At 39.4% G+C, this 22,765-nt stretch overlaps 1 protein-coding gene across 1 annotated transcript in view; it reads right to left on the reverse strand.

Annotated features, from left to right (window-relative positions):
* Nucleotides 1-22,765, reverse strand: part of SLC2A9 (solute carrier family 2 (facilitated glucose transporter), member 9) — a gene marked incomplete at its 5' end in the record, with an annotated part of 96,857 nt that overhangs the window by 58,515 nt on the left and 15,577 nt on the right. The window contains one exon of the mRNA XM_010133634.1: nucleotides 7,341-7,473. Within this exon, the coding sequence (XP_010131936.1) occupies nucleotides 7,341-7,473 (133 nt within the window). The remainder of the gene's footprint in view (nucleotides 1-7,340; nucleotides 7,474-22,765) is intronic.

A 22,765-nucleotide genomic window follows, 5' to 3' on the forward strand; every position in this document is an offset into this window, starting at 1 on the left:
TGGCAGCTTTCCAGCCACTCTTCCCCAAGCCTGTAGTGTTGCAGGGGATTGTTGTGACCCAAGTGCAAGACCTGGTACTTGGCCTTACTGAACCTCATACAACTGGCCTCAGCCCATTGATCCACCTTGTCCAGATTCCTTTGTAGATCATCCCTACCGTACTTGACTGGATGATCAAGAAATCCAGAAACACTGTCTAGTTATAGTTAAAATCCTCTGACTCCACTTTGGTTTTGAAGTTATTAAATTTTAACTTTACCCACTAAGTGAAAAGACCAAGTATCTTGATGTTATGAGGGACGGGTCACACAAACGAACTGGTGGCCTCCCTGCAGCATTCCTCTTCATTCCTTTGGCAAATACACAACGCTGCACACTCTGCCTGGCTCCCAGTCTGGCAGTGTGGAGAACTAACGAGCTCTGGGGCAAGATTTTCAGAGGCAGTTAGTGCTTCTAATGCATTTTAATGGGCCGTATGTGACTCTGCTTAACAGAAAGGATGATTTTTTTAAGGGGTCATGACCTCTGAGTGTTGAGTCAATTCATAACATTCATTTATTCTGATATCCCCTCTCTTGGGAGAGGGGAGGTCAATTTTTTTTTTTTTTTAAATTGAACTTAGAATTGAAACTGCTGAGTTTCATCCACTGCTGCAACATGCTAAATGCTCATTAAAAGGAATGCAGTGTATTTGAAGACACCAATAAGAGGAGTAAAATTACAATAATGTATGTCTATGGTACGTTCAAGTCAATGCTGTAAACCTGAACTGCACTTTCCTCAGTATTATTAGACCACTGATCAAGAAAAATTCAGATTAAGATGAGAACAACCAGACATACATCACACCACTCCTCTTTGAAAAGATTCTCTCAGATTTTTAAGCATCTGGTTTATCAGTGTAAATTAGGTCAGTGCACAATTTTATTTTTCCTGTCCTTAGAATCTCAGCATTACTGCAGGGCACGCAAGTCAAAAATATAGGTGCAGTCAAGTAAAAAGAAAGCAATCTGTCTTTTCTGCACAAGGGAGCTTGCTACATTTCTAGAGGGACCATGAAGTAAAAAACTGAATTACCAAAATTACCAAGCACAAGGCAAGAAAAATATAGTCACCTGCTTTCTTTTTCTTCTCTCCGTGTTATTAGGACCAGAGGTGTAAATGCCATAAGGAAACTTTGATGGATACTTAAAACTACCAACAAGTCAAGAAATGCTAAGAAAATGTTATGCTATACATGCTTAGTTTTGAGCAGACAACACTCAGTCTTCGGGGAAAAAATGCACTTTCCTTCTACTCAACACATCTCCAACTTTCTGCCATTAACAGTTTTTCAGTAAAGTAAGAATCATGGTTCTACACACACACTTAATGTGAAAATGAATTCTGCAATAGTAGGGAGATGGGAAAACTCAAAAGGTCTGTCAACGTGTGATGTTCAATTCTATTAATTTTATATTTTATAATCCTGCGTTATTGGCTCTGAGAAGCCCAGCAGCCACTCCTTTCCCCACCACAATGATTTATCTCCCTCTGTGACTGGCTGGTTCTCTCTACAGGGAAATCTTATTTGCATGTCATGCTTAAAACCATCTAAGGAATTACAGTTCTAGTAACTTTTATACCTTTCCCAGATTTCTTTTTAATGCCCTTGGATAAGAACGTCCTAAAATGTTCAAATGTTGGGACACTGCTTTTAAAAATCGCAAGTCAAGGGCAAAGGAGCTGGGAAACCCTTCCATTTACACCATCATTTTTTTTTTTTCATCTCAGCTGAAGGAAGGTGAAACATCTAAAAGGGGATCTAAGGTCTGAACAAAATCAGTTGGTATTGTCTTTAAAACCAACCAGGCCTTTAAATTAACTGAAGATGGACATCAGGAACTCAACTACATGGGAAATTACTAGTTCTTTTTCCACTGTAGCACTTCCAGGATGGTGCAAAGAAAGTAGTTGTTATTGTAAAGACTGAATTAGCATGTAAACTTTGAGAAGACATTTTAATGGATCAAAATGCTATTGTGTGGTTTAAGAAGTAGAGGCAGAAAAAGAGAGAAATGTTCACAGGTATTCCCCACAGACATGTTCATTTTCACTTCACTGATTATTAGTGTCTTTAACACAAAGCTTTGTCTAAGGTCTGCTTAAACAGCACCTTCTTTGGCCACTTTGGGAGACAGAATGCTGAGCTGGATGGATCCAGTCAGGCATCTCCTATTAATGCTGGCTGCAGTTCTGAGTGGCAGAAGACATATGGGGTGTCTTGCTGTTTGAGTTGTCACTTGCACAAGTTCATTCACTTTCAATGCTTTTGAATTGGATATGTAGTAATTTCCCTGTAGTATACCACTGAAAAGCCAGAAGAATAATCTAGATATACCTTGCTAGAAGAGATTGAAATATCTATGTAAGTAGCTATTTAAATCTAGCAAAATCTAGGAAAACATTAATTAACTACTAACATGTGGCACAGAAAAGGTTAAGAATAAATCTCAGATTTGTTCTTGCTGTTTGAGTTGTCACTTGCACAAGTTCATTCACTTTCAATGCTTTTGAATTGGATATGTAGTAATTTCCCTGTAGTATACCACTGAAAAGCCAGAAGAATAATCTAGATATACCTTGCTAGAAGAGATTGAAATATCTATGTAAGTAGCTATTTAAATCTAGCAAAATCTAGGAAAACATTAATTAACTACTAACATGTGGCACAGAAAAGGTTAAGAATAAATCTCAGATTTGTTATTTCAATTCAGTAAACCTAACTGCAAACAAAAAGCTTTAGGTTTTTCCCATGTATCAACTCCTTCTAAGTAAAGGAACACACAGATCTTCCGGGAGTTACAGTTCTATTTGGGATTACATCTTTACTTGTTCTTATGTGTGGTTTCACAGACCACCAACACACAACAGGCCTGTTCAGGTTCACTTGAAACCAGACAAGATGTACAGGTGAAACAATATATCCACATGCCACCCTAAAATAATGCAAGTACTGGTAAACCAAGTTGTATCGAAGGTCCAGTGAACCAAGTATCCTTTGTAAAAGACAGGAGGTTTAAGAAAAGTTTAAACTCAAAACAGACACGCCATGAGCACTCCAGCTTTTGGCAGTCTGCAACCACCTGAGATGGAGCCTCTACCTTAAGCCAGCAAGTGTAGCAGTCATGGCTGTCTCTTCCTTTCCAATAAGCATAGCTTATAATGCTTAGAGACATAAAAAAACTTTAGATAAGCAAAAATAAATCATGTGTGTCCTTATTGTCAGTTGTAACGACTTCATTTAAATCACTGGATTTGCAGCAATTTGTTCCTGCCATAACTTTGGTTTCAATATCTCTCCTGTCCGTGTGGGTCCCACAAGAGACTTCGTAAAATATTAGCTCCCTGCTTTTTAAAATCAGGAATGGCCTCGCTTTTTTATCACATCCAAAGGTATTAACTGTAATCTACTGTATGCAGAATTTAAATCTCCTCATTATACACATTGTAATGCTTCTTTCATAACCACGAGTTTTAATGCATGACTGAACATTCTAGATGAACAGTTTTTGTACGTCACCAACAGATGTTACTGTGACATTTTATCTAAGTTATTTGATCCTTAAGACATTACAATATTCTTTTTCTCTAGCAAGCCAGGACACCAGCTGAATTTCATTATTGATTTACATGAGCTGCTACTGTAGCTTCATCAAAAATGCAGGTTTCCTCCTTGTAACTATTCTTCAAAAGAGACATGTCAACCCTCCATCTGAAGGTGTTTATAACCAATGTTGTTAGTCATAAAAATGTTCCATTTTGTCATTCTACTACTACTGGTTTTATTTCTATTGCACCATTGCCACAGTCACAGTCAGATCAGGGGTCCACGCACCTGTCTTACTGTCCTAGGGCTTGGATGGTAAACCACCTGATGTAATTATAGCAGCAGGTTTTTCTTTTTCTTCCTGTTTCTATCCTTCTTACTCTTCACTCCCTCCCACACTGCTCTCTAGCATCTGAATAACGATCTCCTTCCAAAGCCCTTCTCCTCAACCATTTAAACACCCATTTCTCGCCCACTGTCTGGTGAGCCTTACGAAGAAGGATCACACCAGTTAAATGCTAGGTACTTTTCTCCCTTCTGTTCTTACCAAGAGAGGAGAATATTAGTTATGGGACCTGGGAGGGGAGCTGGGATGGTTCTATCCTCTCCCCATTACCACACGTGTAGCTGCTTCATCAAAGCAGGTTTACAGATTGTGCTCTTGGTCCAGCCAACCATCTCCTCCCCAATACATAAATCAGTTCTCCCACATTTAGCAGTAAGACAGGAGTATAGGATATAGCTCAGCTCCTGTTGGTCTCTCAGAGCTGGATACAGGAAGGTGACCTCCAGGAACGCAAGCAGAGCTTGGCTGCCAGCGTTGTTTTTGGCAGCAGACAACTGCAAGTTAGCCACAGTGTCCATACAGCTGATCAGCCAGACATTGGGTCATCATCCACAGCTTCCGCCATTTGCACTGCTAGGAAGGGGAAAGCAGGGAACTGGGTAGAACCCCAGATCCCCGTTACTGTAGTGCACGAGACATCACACATCTGAGGCCTCACTACTCCTGCGCTCACAGAGTAGCTTCTCTCATGCTGGTGTGGTTTATGTTTACTCATGATGCCTGCCTGCTCTAACCTCATCCCTTTTCTTTATTCATCACTTACACAACACACTTGAGTCCTCCTCCCTCTTCCAGTCTCGTTTGCCATTTAAAGGCATCATGCTCTTTTACACCTCTGTCAAAAAAAAGAATGAGGCAGCTTGTATTTTGGTAGTTATAGTCTGGTTATCTCCTGAGGACAGGAGAAAAGGAGGTGATGAAAGCAGGAATAGAACTTTGTGAAAATTCAATCACGTAGATTATCCCACTGTATTCTTATTGCTTTAAAACAATTAGGAAGATTAATAGTCATCCCCATTTTAAAAGCTTTGACATACATATACATTTTAGAGTATTTTATAAAGACTAATGTAGCCATCTGCCTTAAATACAGCAGACCTTTTACAAATAACAGTTTTACATTTCTCCAAAAATATATAATCCACAGTGAAACGTATTTTTGCATGAATAGCCTTGATCTTAAGGGAAAGAAAAATAATTTAGTCAGAAGACAGACCTGCACATTTCTGATATTAATATGCAGATTTAACCTAAGAGGCAAATAATTTAAAAGCATTACTACAGTCATCATGAAAATGGAGAATAATGCATTGTCATTAGATGGCTTACAAGCAGGAGGTCTTTTTTTAATAACCCACAAACTCCTCTAGTCTCTCTAATACTCACGCTTTTCTTCCCCCATTTCTGCAGATAATGTTAACATCCAGATTTTTTTTTGATTGCTGATTCACAGTCATTCATCCTCCTATTCTGTAAATTCCCCTGCCCTGCTTTTGTTATTCCACTGCATTACTCCAGATACCTGAAACTTGGCTCATGCCTAATCTGAATTCCCCCATATGCCCTAGATTAGGGAGGAGGGCTGCAACCACCCCACTGGTCCAAAGTCATAGGTGTCCTCTGCCCAGTCATTCCATGAATCAACCAAACTCTGTCCTCACCTATCCACATGCTGAGCAAAGATCCGAAGATACTCTCACTTGCAGATCTACACTGAGAGACAAGGCGTTGGTAACTTTGCTCCGTTTTCTACTCAAAAATCCACCTCCAACACTTCTAGTTTAGCTTTCAAAACATTTTCAGAGCATGTAATGCTGAAAACATCCCAGACTGTAGTTGGCCTATTACCAGCAACAGTAAATGGTGTGAATTTCAAGGCAGGTGGTGCTATCTTACTGTCCTTTTTTCACAATTTTTAAACCCCACCTGTGAAACGGCCAGCGTCATTGTCAGTGCTGAGGTTCCAGGTACTGAGGAGGATTTCCAATAAACCCTAGAAGTGTGACAGTATGCCAAAGCACTGCGGATGTGGACTCTTTGCTATCCATAGCTCTGGAAATACATCTACAATTTTATCAAGTAGAAATGAGGCAGTTTAAACTTGGCACCCAAAGGTATTTCTTCTCAGCCCAGCTGCAGTGCTGCAGAAGATACCAACCAAGAGAGATCACCGCTGTGTCCCTGCTGCGTGCTCTGACCACAGCTGGCAGGCAAGCCCTTTCCTTCACAGTCCCTAGAAAGCTTTCTCTTGCTCGCCAAATCTCTGTTGACACCGTAAGCTAAAGAACTTTCCCCAAATCCTTGTTGCTTTTGCACTTTATTTTTTTAAACACTGAACTGTATCTCTAAATGTCTGAGGCTCCAACATTTAGAATCCTACATTCAACAAACTGACACAGCATAGGAGTTTCTTTATCAGTGTGCCAATTCTATTTCAGAGTGCTCATTGGAACAAAAAAGGCCAGATTTTCATATCATAGTAGAAGAAACAGGATAGAGTAAGTTGCATTAATTTCATTCTGAAATATCATTAAATTTAAGTTTCAGGGGCTGATTCACACTTTGCAAGTAATTTTGCAAGCAACTATTAAGTCACTGAGAATGTTAAGGATTATATTCAAACAAAGTTTTCAGGAATAATTTTTAAAGCTCATTTAGGTTCTGCAAACATTTTGGTATTAGACTCCTTCCTTCTTTGTATGCTCCTGTTTTCAATGTCTCTGTATAATAAGCAAAAACTAATTTTTAACATCCAGTGAAAATGTGATGATATATCGGAACTTACAACTGACAATAGTAATTTTACTGGGGCAGAGTATACAGCAGCTGTGATCACACAGGCAAATGCTTTTATACATAGAACCTAAAATAAGAACAAAATATTCTGGCCTGTGCCTGTGAAGCCAAAGCAAGCTACATGGAAGCATTGGAAATTTTCACTTAAAGAAGTGTATGAGGTTTTTATTAGATCTCTAAAGGTTATTGAGTTACAGAAGCACAGAGTCAAACCCAGTGACTACTGAAAAATACCTAGCAACAGAACTGGTGTTTTTGTTAGCCACACTACGAAGACTGTAGATAAGGGAGAGTCATGAAGACTGAAGCCGCCTTTCACTCCCAAATGGACCCCAGTGGCAGGTGCACAACAGCAGGACAATTTGGTTAGGTTTGTATCACCACACATAATCCTATATAAGTTAGTTGGAGAATTTAATTTATAAAAAATTCATAACAACAGTTATATTTACACATACACAGACAAACAAAAAAAGGTGAGGGGAAGAACAATTGCAAAAAGAACCTCTCGTATTGGAATATTCTGCTTTTACTGTGATAGCAGAATTGCTTTCCAGCCTGCATCCCTACGACAAACACCATTTTTTGCAAGAAACTAACACAACATACCTTTTTCTGCCTGGCTTCTGTTATGTTTTTCAAGTAGGAGGTAACGAGGACTTTCAGGGAGAAAAGGCAGAATCATGACTTGTATCAATGCAGGAACGATGATTGCTCCAAATAAGAAAGGCCACCGAGGTTCCTGCGTACAGATGCAAACATTATGTCAGTAATACTCTCCCATAGTAATACTAGGAAGAAAAATAGCTTTAATGGGAAACACTAACGTTTCATCATTCAACATATTGTGTCAGTGAGCAGAGTGATGCCTTCTGCCTAAGTGTAGTGGGCAGTTTGAACACTTCCCCCTCAGATCACCTTATTCAGGGGCCAAGGAAGACAGAATTCAAGCCATCAACTCACTGAGAATGAAAAGAGATGCAGGGAAACTGGTGAAGAGCAATACATAACATGTCTTTCCTTCTCTTCAGTACCAGCAACTGTCCACGTAAAAATATGATATATACTCAAACATATTTTCTACAGGTCATCCCCCCTCACAGTAGTATCACTCATTAGCTTTAAGAAAAAGTACAACGCTATTTTCACATAGCTACATACACCTGCATGTTGTCTCTTAGTCTAATTTAACTGATATAATACATATATCTTTGGCTCAGTCCTCTAATTGTCATGGTATGGGTAGAATCCTGATACACTTCAGCTAAGCTGCAGTTGGGCACAGTTTTGTGGTCCTTGGGTAGTGCAGGCAGAGACCATTCAGTGTTTCACAGCTGCTGGGAATAAACCAAATTGGGCTAAGGTCTCACCACAAGCCTCTTCTTGGCAAAACACATTTGTCTTACAGGTAAAACACATAGTTGGGCAACTTTCATTTCCATTCAGAAAAGACAACATGTACAGTTCAATGCAATTAGAATGAAAGACAGCTGTGTAATTCAAGAAGAAAAAAAAAGATACCTGGTGAGCTGACATTAGGTTGCCTCTATGAGTGTTTGCTCTTGTAGCCAATGATTCTACCTCTTAAGCTGGCTTCCATGCTGATTTAAGTGTAAGAAATGGCTTTCACCTATCCACCTGCCCAAAATCATAGGACCTCAAAGAAGTCCTTTGGATTTATGGTAGTATAAGTAAGAATAACACATTATACTGTTTTCCTCTCTGAATCAGTCATGGTAGCTCAGATGTTCAAATCAGACAGCCCTGTTTCCAAGTCCATGAAACAGAAAAAAAAAGTACCTTTTCCGTTGCCTTGCAAGTGATCTGCTGGAAGTCTCCAGCAAGGACCTGAAACATGAGATTCATTTGCAGTATCTGCACCAGTGCAGAGTTGACCCCTCTCTGGCAAGTCCCCCATACAGAAGCCAAGCAGTTTTAACCTGCCAGAGCCCCACCACAGCATTAGGTGAAGAGCACAAGGTGCTGCACTACCCAACACTATCCATATGAAGCTACTCATCTGCTAGATGATTTCAGAGACGACTGATAATTTTCCTTGAAATCAACTGAAAGAAAGTTGTTAACATCCTCAAGGGCATCCATTATTTAAAAGCACCTATAGAGGGTGACCTCAGCAAACCTCTCAGGAAAAGGCTGGGAAAGGCAGTAGAAAGCTCACCTAGCTCTCTGGGCTTACTGTCAAGACAGGATATTTTGAAGAAGCTGAAGGAGAAAGCTGCAAGCAGTATTCTTTTCTCCTGCAAAATGGCCCTCGATTTGACCACGTTCTTAAGATACCTTCTGTTCCAACTGAACGCCAAGGTGAAATTTGTTATTCGTTTTCTTCAAGTTCAGCATTCGACTATTTAACTCAATGCTTTCTCATCTGAGACATAGTTCTTAACTGAAATGCCTGCTGAGACTTCAGCAGGCCTATTGTTCAGGCATCACGTCTAGCACATTTTTGAAAGCCTGACAAAAGGCAGATTGCACTGCATCGTGACTGACTGAGCTCCAAGAGGCACCAGGGGTTTGCATCCCATCCCTCCATCAGAATAAATCTATCCATTCAGAATCCATATTTCCCTAAACAGAACTGATTAAATTTTATTTTAATATAATTTTTCACAGTCAAATCAAAGGTCAAAAGCCCTCAAACTATTTTATTTTGATGGTTTTTATTTTACATTCTCCCACCTCAGCAATGCCTAAAGCACCAGGTACTGCATGATATGGGTTATAATCCAAGCCCCAAAACAGAACTGGGGCCTCAGATAACTGAGTAACTCCCAGGCAGAAGATGTGGGGTATCTCCTAATCAAACTTTTCACTTGCACTTTAAGTGATAGAGGGGTTTCTATTAGAAAAACACCAGGGATGGGAAAACAAATTGAGAAAGGGATTTTTTTCAAACGATTTAAAGCTCAAGGTTATCAGCTTTCCTAAGAGCCTCCATTACCATGAAAATTTCAGGATACTATTTCTTCATTCCACATTTTACTTTTTTTTAATGCAGCTGAATGGAGAACTTCACCTAATATAGGAGAATCAAGAGTGGTTACCAATCTGTTTATAGACAAATGACTCTGAAACTTATTTTAAAAGCTAGAAAATTAAACTAAGTTTAAGACTTTAAGTACAGTTAATAATCACATAACCAAAGCAGGTACCTGTTTGTAAAGAATAACTTAAGAAAACAGGCAGCGCAACTCAGTTACATTCTACGTCTACCTGAATAATTGCTTGTAATAAAAACATGTTTGTGATGTACTGCATAAGTAGGTTTTTTTTACAAACTTTAATATACATCTGGATAATAAAATCTTACTTTTGATGAGCACATCATATTTTCTGTAGATATCTTCCACAATGTCAAGGACGCTTCTTAAAGAAAAACATATATCCTCTGTTTATTGTTATATTGACATTCTCCAACCTATGGAGACTTACTTGGAATAAGCTTGCACCCCTTTCAAAGTCTCCCATAGTGTATGGTTTTTCAGTTGTCACATTCCTCTCAAATAACTCTTCAGAAGGCGTTACTTTGAAAAAGCTATGAACGAGACTGAACCTCTGAACTTCCCTTACACAATGAAAACCAGACCCTGACAGTATAGTAAAAAGTCCTCTATTTTCACCACATGAGACACCAGGCTTCCTTTATTTCCTCTAGGAAAGATTTCTAGCTTACTTTTTATTATGCTAACATTTAAAACCTTAAGGTAAACAGTCATAAACATGCTCCCACTTGCCATTGCTGGCACAAGTTGGTAAGTCACAGAAGCCAATGGAAACTTCTCCACCCATTTCAAAAACTTCCAGGTGACGCCTACTCAACACTACCGCACAAGTGTTCTATTTGCTTTTCTCTTAATTTACATTATCAAAGTTCAAATACTTCATGCCACTACAGAAAAGAGATAGGAAGACTAAAATAAGTTTAAAAGATACATAAAAAATTGCTGAAAATCAAGCTGAATTAGACTAGAGAATTAAAAGAAATAGGGAAAAGGAGGGTTCCCTAACCTCTTTAAGAAGGAACAGGACATGATACAAACTGGAACACTGCTCAGAAGCAACAATAAGGTAAAGCCAAAAGACAGTGTATATGTGAGTTTGAAGACATGTTAACCCTTTGCCTCAACTGCCATCAGTAAGGAGAAGCACACAGGCACAGCTGTGGGAAATTATAACAAGCACATTCCATTTTTTCTCAGGAAAAACTTAGAAGAGCATGAAATACTTCAATTACAAGGGACCTGACTCATCACCTGCTCAGAATCAGTACAAATAACATGTCAAGACAGTAACATTTTAATTTTAAACTGTCACATTATGGATATTTGCTTAGGTGGAGCATGAAAAACCCAGCTTTGATCTATTTACAAAAGACAGTTAAATACTAGAGGAAGTTTGACAACCACAGACTCATTCAAAGGTTGATATAATGAAGTACAAAGCTGCAGAAATACAAGGTGGGGGGGCAGGGGAATGGATAAAGCATGACATGGATCCATCAAGATTAAACTATACCAAATTACAGCAAAGCAAATGTTACCATGTCAGGGAATCAGCTGAAACGCAGAAAATTTAACTTACTGAAACATTTAAAAGGTGGAAGAGAAACTCACACGGGGAAATGTCAGCAGGCACTGCTGACAGCTGAACTACTGGTCCCTATGAAGTTCAGTGATGTATTTAAGTGCTGTTAGCATTTACTATTTTCACTAGTGGGAAGATTTTGATAAAATCTCAAGATACTTCTGATACAGAATAGGCTAAGAATATATGCAGATACAAAAATTTTAAAAGGGAGAACAGAGTCGTTGCCAGGGTCATACAACAGAGGTGAGAAGTGCTGTACTGCCCTTAACACAAGCATTCAGTTTTGGAAAGATCTAGGCCAGTTAGGTACATACAGTACAGAGGTATGACAGATTCAAAAAAACCGAGTAAGGAAATACATGACTGCTGCAGGCTCTAAATATTTTATTTGCTTACTGAAAAAGCATAATCTGGAGACATGCATCCCACTCCCCATTCTCAAATGAGTATCAACTACTACAGCACAGTCAGGCTCCTTGTTCGCTCTCTGCTCCAAGTTCAGTTTTCTGTGCTGTGGAGACCCCCATGTCCAGCTGAGTGTCCCTGACTCCAACTGCCCCAGGGCACGCTTTCCGCATCCCTGTCTCTTCTTCATTCCTGAGCCACAGGGACATTACTGCACCCCAAATGCAAGCCCCAAACACCTCCCCCAAGGCAGCAGCCTGCACACGGGATAGGACAGGGCACAGCCCAGAGGACTCCAGCCCTACTTTGCATCCCAATATGACAGTTATGCCGCCTTACACAGGTATTGCAGGCATGTTTAGCTTTACTGCTTGAAATGGGCAGGAGATTGTATCAAAATAAATACACTCTCTCCTGTTTTCTCATCCAGTGCACAGTGATGTGCACTGTCATCTCTCAACGAGCAGGTCTACTTACCAGTCACTCTTAAATAGCCACTATTTAAATATTATTTCTGGAATTAATTCCTTGGGGTGTTGGGATTACGATGGGATTCTACAGCACTGAACACTTTATAAACAGCAATGTTTTTTTACATAACAACTTTCCCACATAAAATAATGTATTTTACCTATTTTCTATGAGGGGAGCAAAGAGACAAAAGCCTCTTGCATGCAATGTAAGAAACCCCATATGCCCCATGCCAGGAGACTACCAATTTGGTAGTCTCTTCATGTTCCTGTAAGAAGAAGGAACACATTAAAAACTTCAGTTTGGCAAAATATAATCACACACACAGAGACAAAAAGTATTATATGTAGTATAATTTCTAGATGTCCTGAAGCATCCTGCCTTGCCTCCTGCTGCAGCCCCAGAAGGATGCAGGTCTCTGGGCTTTTCTGTGTCACATCTGCCAGTCCCACAAGGCCATCTAAGGTACCCTAGGGCATCAAAATAATACTATCTGCTTATTTCTGAGAAAGGCAAAGGAAAGCGGCGAGCTTTGAAATGGGATTATTATCAGCAGCCAGCATATTCGAAACAAACATTAAAGGTATGTTGAAGCTACACAAATTTCTGACAGAACTTCTTTTCAGCTATGCATGCAGACTCGGGTTAAAACTTCCATAAATAATAGAATAAGAAATAGCACATTAAAAATAATTGAACAGGACAAGAGTCAGTTCCTCAAAAATGAACATATAGTATCATTCTGATGCCTTAGGGTTCCTCCAAAGTCCCTGTGGGACTGGCAGATATGACACACACAATTCCACAGACCTGCACCCTCTTGGGGCTGCAGCAGGGGGTGAGGCAAAAATGCTTCAGGACATACAGAAATTACATTCGATGCAAAGGTTTTTTTTCATGTGATGATATTTTGCCAAACTGAAGTTACAAAGCTTAGACTAAGGTATATCAAGGTTAAGATAACAACACATAAGAAAAACCAAAGCACATTTGTTGTTTCAAAAAACCTGAAACAACTGAGTATTTAACCTTGACACTTTTTTTAATGGCCACAGATGTTTTAGACTTTAAGAAGTCTCATTTTAATTAGTTTTACAAACCCTTAAAATACTAATCAAGAATATACCTCCTGATTTCTCTTTTTGCCAGTGGTTTCAAAAGCAAACTAAGAAACACAAGCCTAGAAAACACACCCTACTACTCAACATGGTGCCTGCGTGCTAGACTATGATGCTTGTCCAATTTCCCACATTAATATTCAGTTTGTAAAGGACAAGTTTACACATTAGGACATGAATTTGCAATAACGGATGATTTTAGAAATGACAATAGAAACTAAAACTGAAAGGTTAATCATCCAGCACCTTCACAAATATTTAAATGGTGGTTACGTCCCCAGCATGTGAAGCAAACCAGGAAGGAAGTCATACGTCAATAATAATTTTAGATTTATTGCTTAATAACAGATTTGTAAATACTATTATATACTCAAGCACTAAGGAGACAGGCAAATCTAAAATGTTCACTAGCTCATAAACTTCTGAAGCAGAGCCCAACTAACACAGGCTAAGACAAAGTTCATAGACAGATACTGCCTGTAATTAGGTCAACTACAGTAGTGAGAAAGTCCACCTTTTTAAGACTGACAAAGAAGCAGAAAATCAAGCCTTAAATATATAGACAACATATACAAATGCTCTAAGTTTAGTTGTATGTGTTAACTGTGTTTCAGTGGATCAGAAAAAAGCAGTCTGACAAATTATAATTAACTGTTCTCAACTTCCATGGTATTTTGAAATCTTTATTTCAGACTTGTTGAAGGACATCTTTTCATGAAAGCATCTCTATTGCTTTTCCAGCTGGCCTAATTAAGCAGAATACATAGAAATCTTATGTTCGAGAGTTAGGTGGGCACTGTTTCAGCCAGCTATGAGAAAGCAGTCCTCACTGATGATATACTTTCACCCAAATGTTAGATTCTCTGCCATTAAGTCTGTTGTTCAGCAGTAAGTCTAAAAATGAATAAATATGTATCTATTGCTATAGTTCGTTCTTCCATAGAAAAAATCTCTCTTGCAGGATGTTCTCTTCCCTAAATGCAAAACTGCAACATTTGAATATTTGCCATATTACATATGGCAAATAACCATGTGTTGTTCCTACAACTTCAGGAATTGAAGTCTCACAGCACAACTTTAATGGACTGAAACTCATTTGCAACTATACTCACAGCTGTTTTCCCATGCGTTACTCAATGAGTTCTGTACAGAAAAGGGATGAATAATATCTCTGTGTCTGCGGGAATCAATACAAAGTTGTTTTATCATCTTCAGTAAATGCATAATCTCAGCTGGTCCACAATATATATATAAACAAAATACCTCATTTAATATCTCCATTAGAAATATATCAACATCCACCACATTCCACCAACAGGGCTGGTATAACACAGCAGACTTTCCCTCCCCATGGGTACTGCTGAACTACAAATACGCAACAACCCAGAGGGTTCTGGCAGAGCTTCTATACCCTTGTCAGCACCACCAAGGCCATGTATCTCTAGCCTGGTGGCTGCACAACAGCTTCCCATGGTTGCATCAACTATTGGGTGAGGTGACCTCCAGGTCCCTGATCAGCAACTCACAGCTTGTAATTTAGCGCAAGTGCCTTGATAAATCACATAGACATTGCTTCAGCAATGAGAAACTCTGTGCTTTATGTGTTACTATGAAAAGATGACGGAAATTTCCCATTGCCAGATAAAAAAAGAACCCAGAGAACATTTTAAAGAGGATTGCCATCTTCAAAATCACCGCCTCAAACAATTCTTAATTGGCATGTCCGGTCTGTAAGAGTGTTCTTCTGACCTACTCTTAGCAGATACCATCCCCTTATGGATTTGAGCAGCCATTTGCAAGCACCAACATGACTCTGGTATCTTTAGCAGTAGTTTTAAAACACCCTCCTCTGTAGGCTCTAGCCTTAATTCAGAGGTTTGCATCTTAGTATCAGAATATAAAGAAGCTTTTAAGAAACACTGTACAAACTCAGCAGTCCAGAGGAATGGCAGGGACCAGGGTAACTTGGAGTCACCTTTTGCAAGTCTGTCTCAACAGCGGTGCATTTACAGGAGTACTTGAAACCACCTCCTCAAACTCCTGCTCCAAACTTAGGCGACTCCTGATTAAAAAAAAATAACTGGAGACTAGAACTGATAAACCAAATGTCTAGTTTACTCTTCTCACGTCCTACACTAATTTCTGCTCATGAGATCTTACTAAGAACTAGCAATTTATATTGTACAATAGCCTCCACAAAGCAGGACATTTCTAAGGATACAAACTATCCCACTGAAATCAACAGGACTACTCACACATTCGGACATACAGTTTGAAGTCTTTGAGCTCAGGTTTAAGAGCCTCAGGAACCACTCTTCCAAAGTTCAACATGAATATACTGAGATCACGGCACTGTAAATTGTTAAATGCAATTCTGTATACACTCAGTATTTCACGGAACGGCTGAGGTTGGAAAGGCTCTCTGGAGGTCATGTGGCCCACTCCCTCTGCTCCGGCAGGGTCACCTAAAGCCAGCTGCCCAGCACCATGACAAGACAGCTCTTGAATGTCTCCAAGGACAGAAACTCCATGACCTCTCTGGGCAACCTGTGCCAGCAAAAAACCAAGAGTGCTTCCTGATGATCAGAGGGAACTGCCTGTGCTTCCATTTATGTCTGTTGTCTCTAGTCCTGTCACTGCGCACCACTGAAAAGAGCCTGGCTCAGTCTTCATGCTCTCCCTTCAGGTATTTGTATACATTGATAAGATCCATTTGAGATCAGCCTTCACCAGCTGAACAGTTCCAGGTAACCCAGCCCCTCCTCAGTGCTCCAGTCCCTTCATCAAGTTGGTGGTCTCTCTCCAGTCTCTCCGTATCTCCCTTCTACTGGAGAGCCCGGAACTGGACACAGCACTCCTGCTGGGACCTCACCAGTGTTTAGCAGAGGTGAAGAATCATTTCCTTGTTGGCCTCCTAATGCAGCTCAAAGTTCTTCCTAATGCAGCCTAGGGTTATTCTTCTCCAGGTGCAAGGCTTTGCAGTTGCTGAAATTCAGGAAGTTCCTGTAAGCTCATCTCTCCAGCCTATCAAGGTTTCTCTGGATGGCAGCACCACATCCTGGCATATCAGCTGCATCTGGTTTGGTGTCCTCTAAAAACTTGCTGAGGGTGCACTCTGAACAATCATCCAGGTCATTAATGAAAATACTGAACAGGATGGGACATAGTATTGACCCCTGGAGTACACTACTAGTTACTATCCTCCAACCAGAATTTAGTTCACTTCATTCTATTTCTAGTCATAATGGAAACGCTATGTTTTTCTACTCTACAGAGCCAGATGTTTGAAATCATTGCAAACAGGACACTTTGGGAATTTGAGTGATTCCAGAAAATGCTACATGAGTGAATGCTTTTGTCCTGCTCTAAAGGAAGTTACAAACATCTTTTTATATTCTGTAAACAGCATACATCCATGAGGCATAAGCTGCTTTCATTTCTAACATAGATTTCACTTCCTCAGTTGCAATAGTTCACCGGTCTCTTATTGTCACAAGACCTCTTGGTTCTATACTATGAAATAAATTCTCACTCCTATCTTGAAGGATAAATATGTAACTATAGTCACTATTATGGCTCAAGGGGAAGATAAACATACAGAACGAAAAAGTTCACAGAAAAATGAGGAAACTGATTGATTCATACTTCATGCTAATGCATAAGATTCACTTCAAGAGCATCTGCAACACATCATTTTGTCATGGTGTCCACCTGCAGGCTGCAGATCCCCACAGCAATTCTGAATTGCTTTCTTTCCTCATCTATACTTTACTGACAGTTTTTAAGGAATCACCGAATCTGAGTTAAGAGTCTTAGGAAGAAGGATCAGTGGACCAAAAAAAAAAAAAAAAAAAAAAAAAAAAAAAAAAAAAAAAAAAAGAAAAAACAAGGAATAAAACCACACTAAAAACAAAGCTTTGAGAAGTAAAAATCGAAGTTTAATTTTCACAATAGACTTCAGCTGCACAGGCTGTGCAACTACCTATTCCATCACTGTCTATTTTAGCACAAGTGAAGGAGTAAAAGAGAACTTTGTAAAGCAAAATGAAAAATTCCCTATATAAACTTTCCTACATACACAACTATGATTTGCAATATGTCATTTCTAAGAGGTCTTGTAAAGAAAATTAGAGTTGCACATGTCATCTGCAGATGTTCTTAGTCTGATTTAAAAAAAAAAAAAACAACTATTCCTTAGCAAGGTCCACTTGAGTAAAGAAGAACTAACTTGGAAGGGACTTACCAGAGTCCTACCCTTAACAGAGATATAGTCCAGTGCTATGAAGTTCATCAGTCCTTTCTCAAATTTAGCTCATTTTGCTGTAGAAATTGACACTTATAGCAACAATGGAATTTCTGTGCTAAAATAATCGGCTGTGGGGTGAGGACAGTTTGGCCACTGTCACCATGTGTCACAGACTTGTTTGCAGCTAACTCCTTTTCTAAAAACATATCTAGTCAGATATGCATTACAGCTACTCAAATTCCTCAAAGAAGTGGATTGCGGAACTGTAATTCATGCTGTTTCAATGAAAAAGGCAACACTCAATTGAAGTTCATAACCATAACCACTTACACAACAATTTTGCAAAGAGAGAAATTACAAAAGTATTTAAAGAAAGATCAAGGAACATCTAGACAAAGACAGAGTGTCACTTAAAGTCTGTGCCTTTCGTGTACTTCTCCTGGCATTGCTTTAAATGTTTACCCAACATGGGATTACCCATAAAAGCTGTTAAGCCTTAACCCAGCCTTTTCTCCCCAAGAAGCCGCTTCCCGTCTCTGATCATTGCTGCTCATTCCTGTACCTTGTATTGATTGATTTCACTCTTTTTAAAGTAGGATGACCAAGCCTACCTGCAGCATTCAAGAGACGGATACACCAGGAATTTTTTAGTTTTTCTCTTTGCTCTACCTTTTTTTTTTCCTGGGAACACCTACAGCAGCAATAGGGATTATTCAGAAAGTCTTGCCCTAGTAAGTCTTAGGATGAAAACAAAGCAAAGTTTTTAAAATCACACGCTATCCACTGTGAAACAGTGCAATATAGTTAGACAAGCTTAGGAGTATACCACCTAGAAACACTTGCATATAAAATAGGGTTCCTAAAGTAAACAAAATCTATTTTTTCCTACCTATGGCAAACAGCTATTCTGGTCAGACAAACAGCCAGAGCGCCACTGAGGGCAACTCCAGAGAAAACAACTACAGCTCAGCAAAACCTTACACACCCCACATAAGATATGGGACTCAAAGCAGAAGTCTAAGAAGCACAATAGGCAACAATTCCAGTTTTATCTGTCCTGAATACATATACACACTGTAAAATGGGTTTTTCTCCCCTTTCTCATATCTATACACAGATGAAAGAGATAGTGAGGCTCAATGTATTTAAAAAAATATGAATATAGTAACTATAGCAAACATATTAACCTAAATCCTCTACCATTTAAGGAAAGACTAAAGCCCACCTTCATTAACAAGCTGAACCAATAGCACAGACCGCCTTTAACAGCATTTAAAAGATGTCTGGAGTAGGACAGTACACGCAGGAGGAACTAGATGAGCCAGTTACAGAGAGATACCCAAGGATACATGGAATACGCCTGACTGAGGCCAGAAAATATTCCCCCAAGACAGTAAGCATAAATTTGAACTTTGAAAACTGAAGCTGACAATGGTCTTTGCTTTGCAGGGAGCAATTTGTCAGAAAAAAAACAGGCTGTGTGAAGTTGCAGAATCACAGAAACAGAGAATGGAAACACCTGAAGGGCAGTGTTTGAAGAAGTGACAGGTCTGAAACAGCTCCTCCTTATCTTAATAGCTATTTTTTCCTTCAGTCAGATATGGAAAGCTGCACACGCTATAAAAGCAAAAATGCCCTAAATTAAATAATCTTGGAGTCAGCAGCAATAATTCAGTGCCCACATTACAGCAGATAACATGACTGCACGCCAGGGAGCCAGCACCAAGCTGTCATCTACAGCTGCCATGGCTTCCTGAAGAATTAAGGGCTCTGGCTTACAGAGAACTAAGACAAGATGCTAGCACACGAAAATGAGCAGGCTCATCTCAGCAGTCAGGGTGGTGAAAACAAAGCCGCTGTGCTCTGGTCTGGTCACCAGCCAGCTTTACCATCATTTAATTTCCCAAACCTCAACAGAGACACAGTAGATGTGGTTTCCCACAGGTTATGACCTACAAGAATCATAATATTGAATAAAAAGCATTGCTGGAATTAAGACAGAAGAAAGAAAATAACAGTATTAAACCACAGCAGCAGATAACCATTGTCATGACTGCAGCTGCTCTCCTTTGGATCATCACTCTTGGTAAGTACTGCATGCTAAAGAAACACCTTCTTCAGACTCAATTGTCTAAAATTAGGACTTTGGGAGACTAAGCCTAGAAATTCAGACTCCAAAAGAATGCCTGAATTTAAGTTTTACAGTAATTTTAGATTATGAGGTTTTTTGCATCTTAGTAATGTGTGGCAAATTTGTATCAATATGGCATAACACAGAAAAAAAAAAAGTAAATGCAACTCTGTAATATTCCAGTCAAAATATTTCCAGGAAAACCAGGAAATAAGGAAGTACTTCATACAATTCTATTTTTAAAAGTATCATTTTATCTGGGTTATCTGTACAATCTTCTTCTCCTGGGTTCAAATTTAAAACCAGAATTATTACAAAGAAAGGCAGGTAGGATGAGAAAGAGATTAAAGAGCTTGTTTTACTAGAGATGAAGTCTAACCTGAAACACAAAGGTCACAACTGATGGGGGGAGAGAAAGGAAGCATACTGCAGTAGGTGGGAAAAAAAACCCCAACCCTCCAAAACCCAAAAAACAGACAGAAGAAGATATTAGCAGATAAACAACTGTTGACCAAAAGAATATTGAGATTAAAAGTTGACAGAACTGGCATGAAAAAGGTATTAGAAGGAAACGAGAAGATTGTTAACCCTCAGCATTTCCAGTAGGAACCCTGGGAAGGCTGAAGGAATAGGGAACAACCAACCAGCCTCAAGGCAGTAACACAGCCAAAGCTGACCACTGTCCCCAGCACTAAACCTGGGGCTACATGCCTCCTGCTTCACTAAGGCTGGTGCCCATAAACAAGATTGCTAAAAAAAAAAAAATAAAATTAAATATATTTACAAAAAATCAAAAACCACTTTGAGGCTGCTTAACCTGCCTGACACAAGAAGCAGTAAGGACTGTCGGAATTGCCTCAAGTAATACTGAGTGCTTTGGAGCTATTTTTATCACACTTCCAGGTTTAAAGGCACGGTGTTGCATTTGATAATGGAGAAAGTTATCGATGAGGTTGTTAATAAATTCTAGTAAGGCTGTGCCCCACAGCCTACAAAAACGCTTTCCTTTTCTGTGAAGAGACTTCTACAGAACCACTGAAGGCAACAGTCTCATATAATCCATACAAATGCATCAAGCTCCAATTTTAAAGTTAAATTTTATGCTCGAGCTGCTTCGTCTCAGAGGACGTGCCAAACATCATTCTGCCGAATTTCAGCATGCAATTACTGACAGAACATTTATAAAAAGTTAATTCTTGTAGAAATATTGTCCTTGACATCAAGCCACTCTATTCCTTCTGCAGTTGTTCTTTCTTCTTGTAACACGGTGCAGCCAGTTCCTCTCCCTTCCCTCTATTTACTTAGCCACACAAGCAATGTTGCTGTCACCACCTCTTAGACGACAGGACCTGCAGCCCTCCGCACGTCCACTCCTGTTCCAAAGAGTCTCTTCCAGCAAGATGCCCAGCTTTGTCTTTGACTCTTCTTTCTTCAAAACCAACACTGCTTAGATACGATGCGTAATAACCTCTTAGGTCCAAGTGTAACAAGGAGTAGATACATTACAGAACTCAGGAAGAAACTGTTATGAAACCATGACAGAAGACAATTATTTGTAACTAGTATTATTTACAACAATTTCTGTTTGTTTCTGTTTTTTTACAAATTTTACACCATGATCTTTAAAATGCTGGAAACAGACTTAAGAAAGGTGTTTCAGCACACTCTAGTGCAAGCAGCTGTGCAGAACAGTGGTCACTGGTGACAAGATCCTACCAATCACAACTTTCCTGTCTACTTGCTTTAAACAACTTATGCATTTCATAAAGGTAGAATTATACCACAGACTGGCATATTACAGAATTACTTAAGTATAATGCAAATTACCTCAGGCTTCTGAGGAGAGCCAGAGTTTCTTTCCAGTTACAGCTGGAATCAATAACACATCATAAATGCACAGGTGTATCCAAAATACAGTGGCAGGGGATCTGGAATACTGGCCTCACTGCGAATGCAATAAAGATTTCTCCAGCAGAAGGAAGAAAAATAACCTTACAAAATACGGGAATGACTTGATAAGAAGCTTTTACATCACTAGTAAACAGAAGTTATTGTATCAGTCAGAGAGAAACCTACAACTAGAAAATAGACTGCAAACATCTTGAACCTACTCCTGAACTTCATCGAACAAAGTGAAAGAAGTTTGAGCAAGGTGTTTGCTGGGGAGGACAGAGAGAAAAGTGTTGCAAAGACTGAAGAACTCAGGAGCAGGACACCATATTTGGTGCCTCCCAGCTTCAACAGAAGTGAACTCATCACACATACCCTCTGCAGGCTTGTCCTCTGGCAATGACTGCTGTTCCCAGTGCAAACCTCACACTGACTTCAACAGGAATGGCACAGAGCTAGGGAAGAAAATCCTGGCTTGACTGAAACCAACAGGAATTTTGATAAAGTCTTCAAAGAAGGTTACGACTGCACTAAGGAACCATATTTCAAACAGCCTGAGGTTTCCCCTCAGTGCTAAATTTTACTAGTATATTAAAAGGAAAATACACCCACATATCCAACTGGAAAATTCTAGCTGGCTCAAATAATTTTGCTGGAAATATGCTAATTCGCACCAGCCAAAATTCCACTCCTTTTACACGCTGATGTTACCCATCTTGAAAAGAACTAATTCTACAGATAAAATTTATTTCTTCTTACATAAAGTAATGGCTATCTTTAATGGTGTAATATTTAATTAACTGCATACTAAAGCGGGCTGCAGAAGCAGAAACACAACCTCCATAATTTGGTGGGGGAGTAATCTGTTCTTCAATAAAGGGTAAATTGAATCAAACCATTTGCCTTCAGGAGCGCTGAACAGGGTGAGCCCAAGGATAAAGGGACAGAATAGGAGAGCTGGTCAGACAAAAGTAAGTGTCAAGGATGATGGTATCGTGTATTTACAACAGAGCTGAATTTGGATTGACACAGGAAGACAAGCTCTTCTCACTTCTCAACTGTTTACTACTTTTGCTGGCTGTCAGAAGGAATCCTTAGTTCTGGTTTTACTGTGAGAGAATTGCTGCAGACATTTCCTCTACCACCACCTTGAAGATTCATCTCCAAA

Source organism: Buceros rhinoceros, unplaced genomic scaffold (assembly GCF_000710305.1).
Source record: "Buceros rhinoceros silvestris isolate BGI_N320 unplaced genomic scaffold, ASM71030v1 scaffold933, whole genome shotgun sequence".
Lineage (NCBI taxonomy): Eukaryota > Metazoa > Chordata > Aves > Bucerotiformes > Bucerotidae > Buceros > Buceros rhinoceros.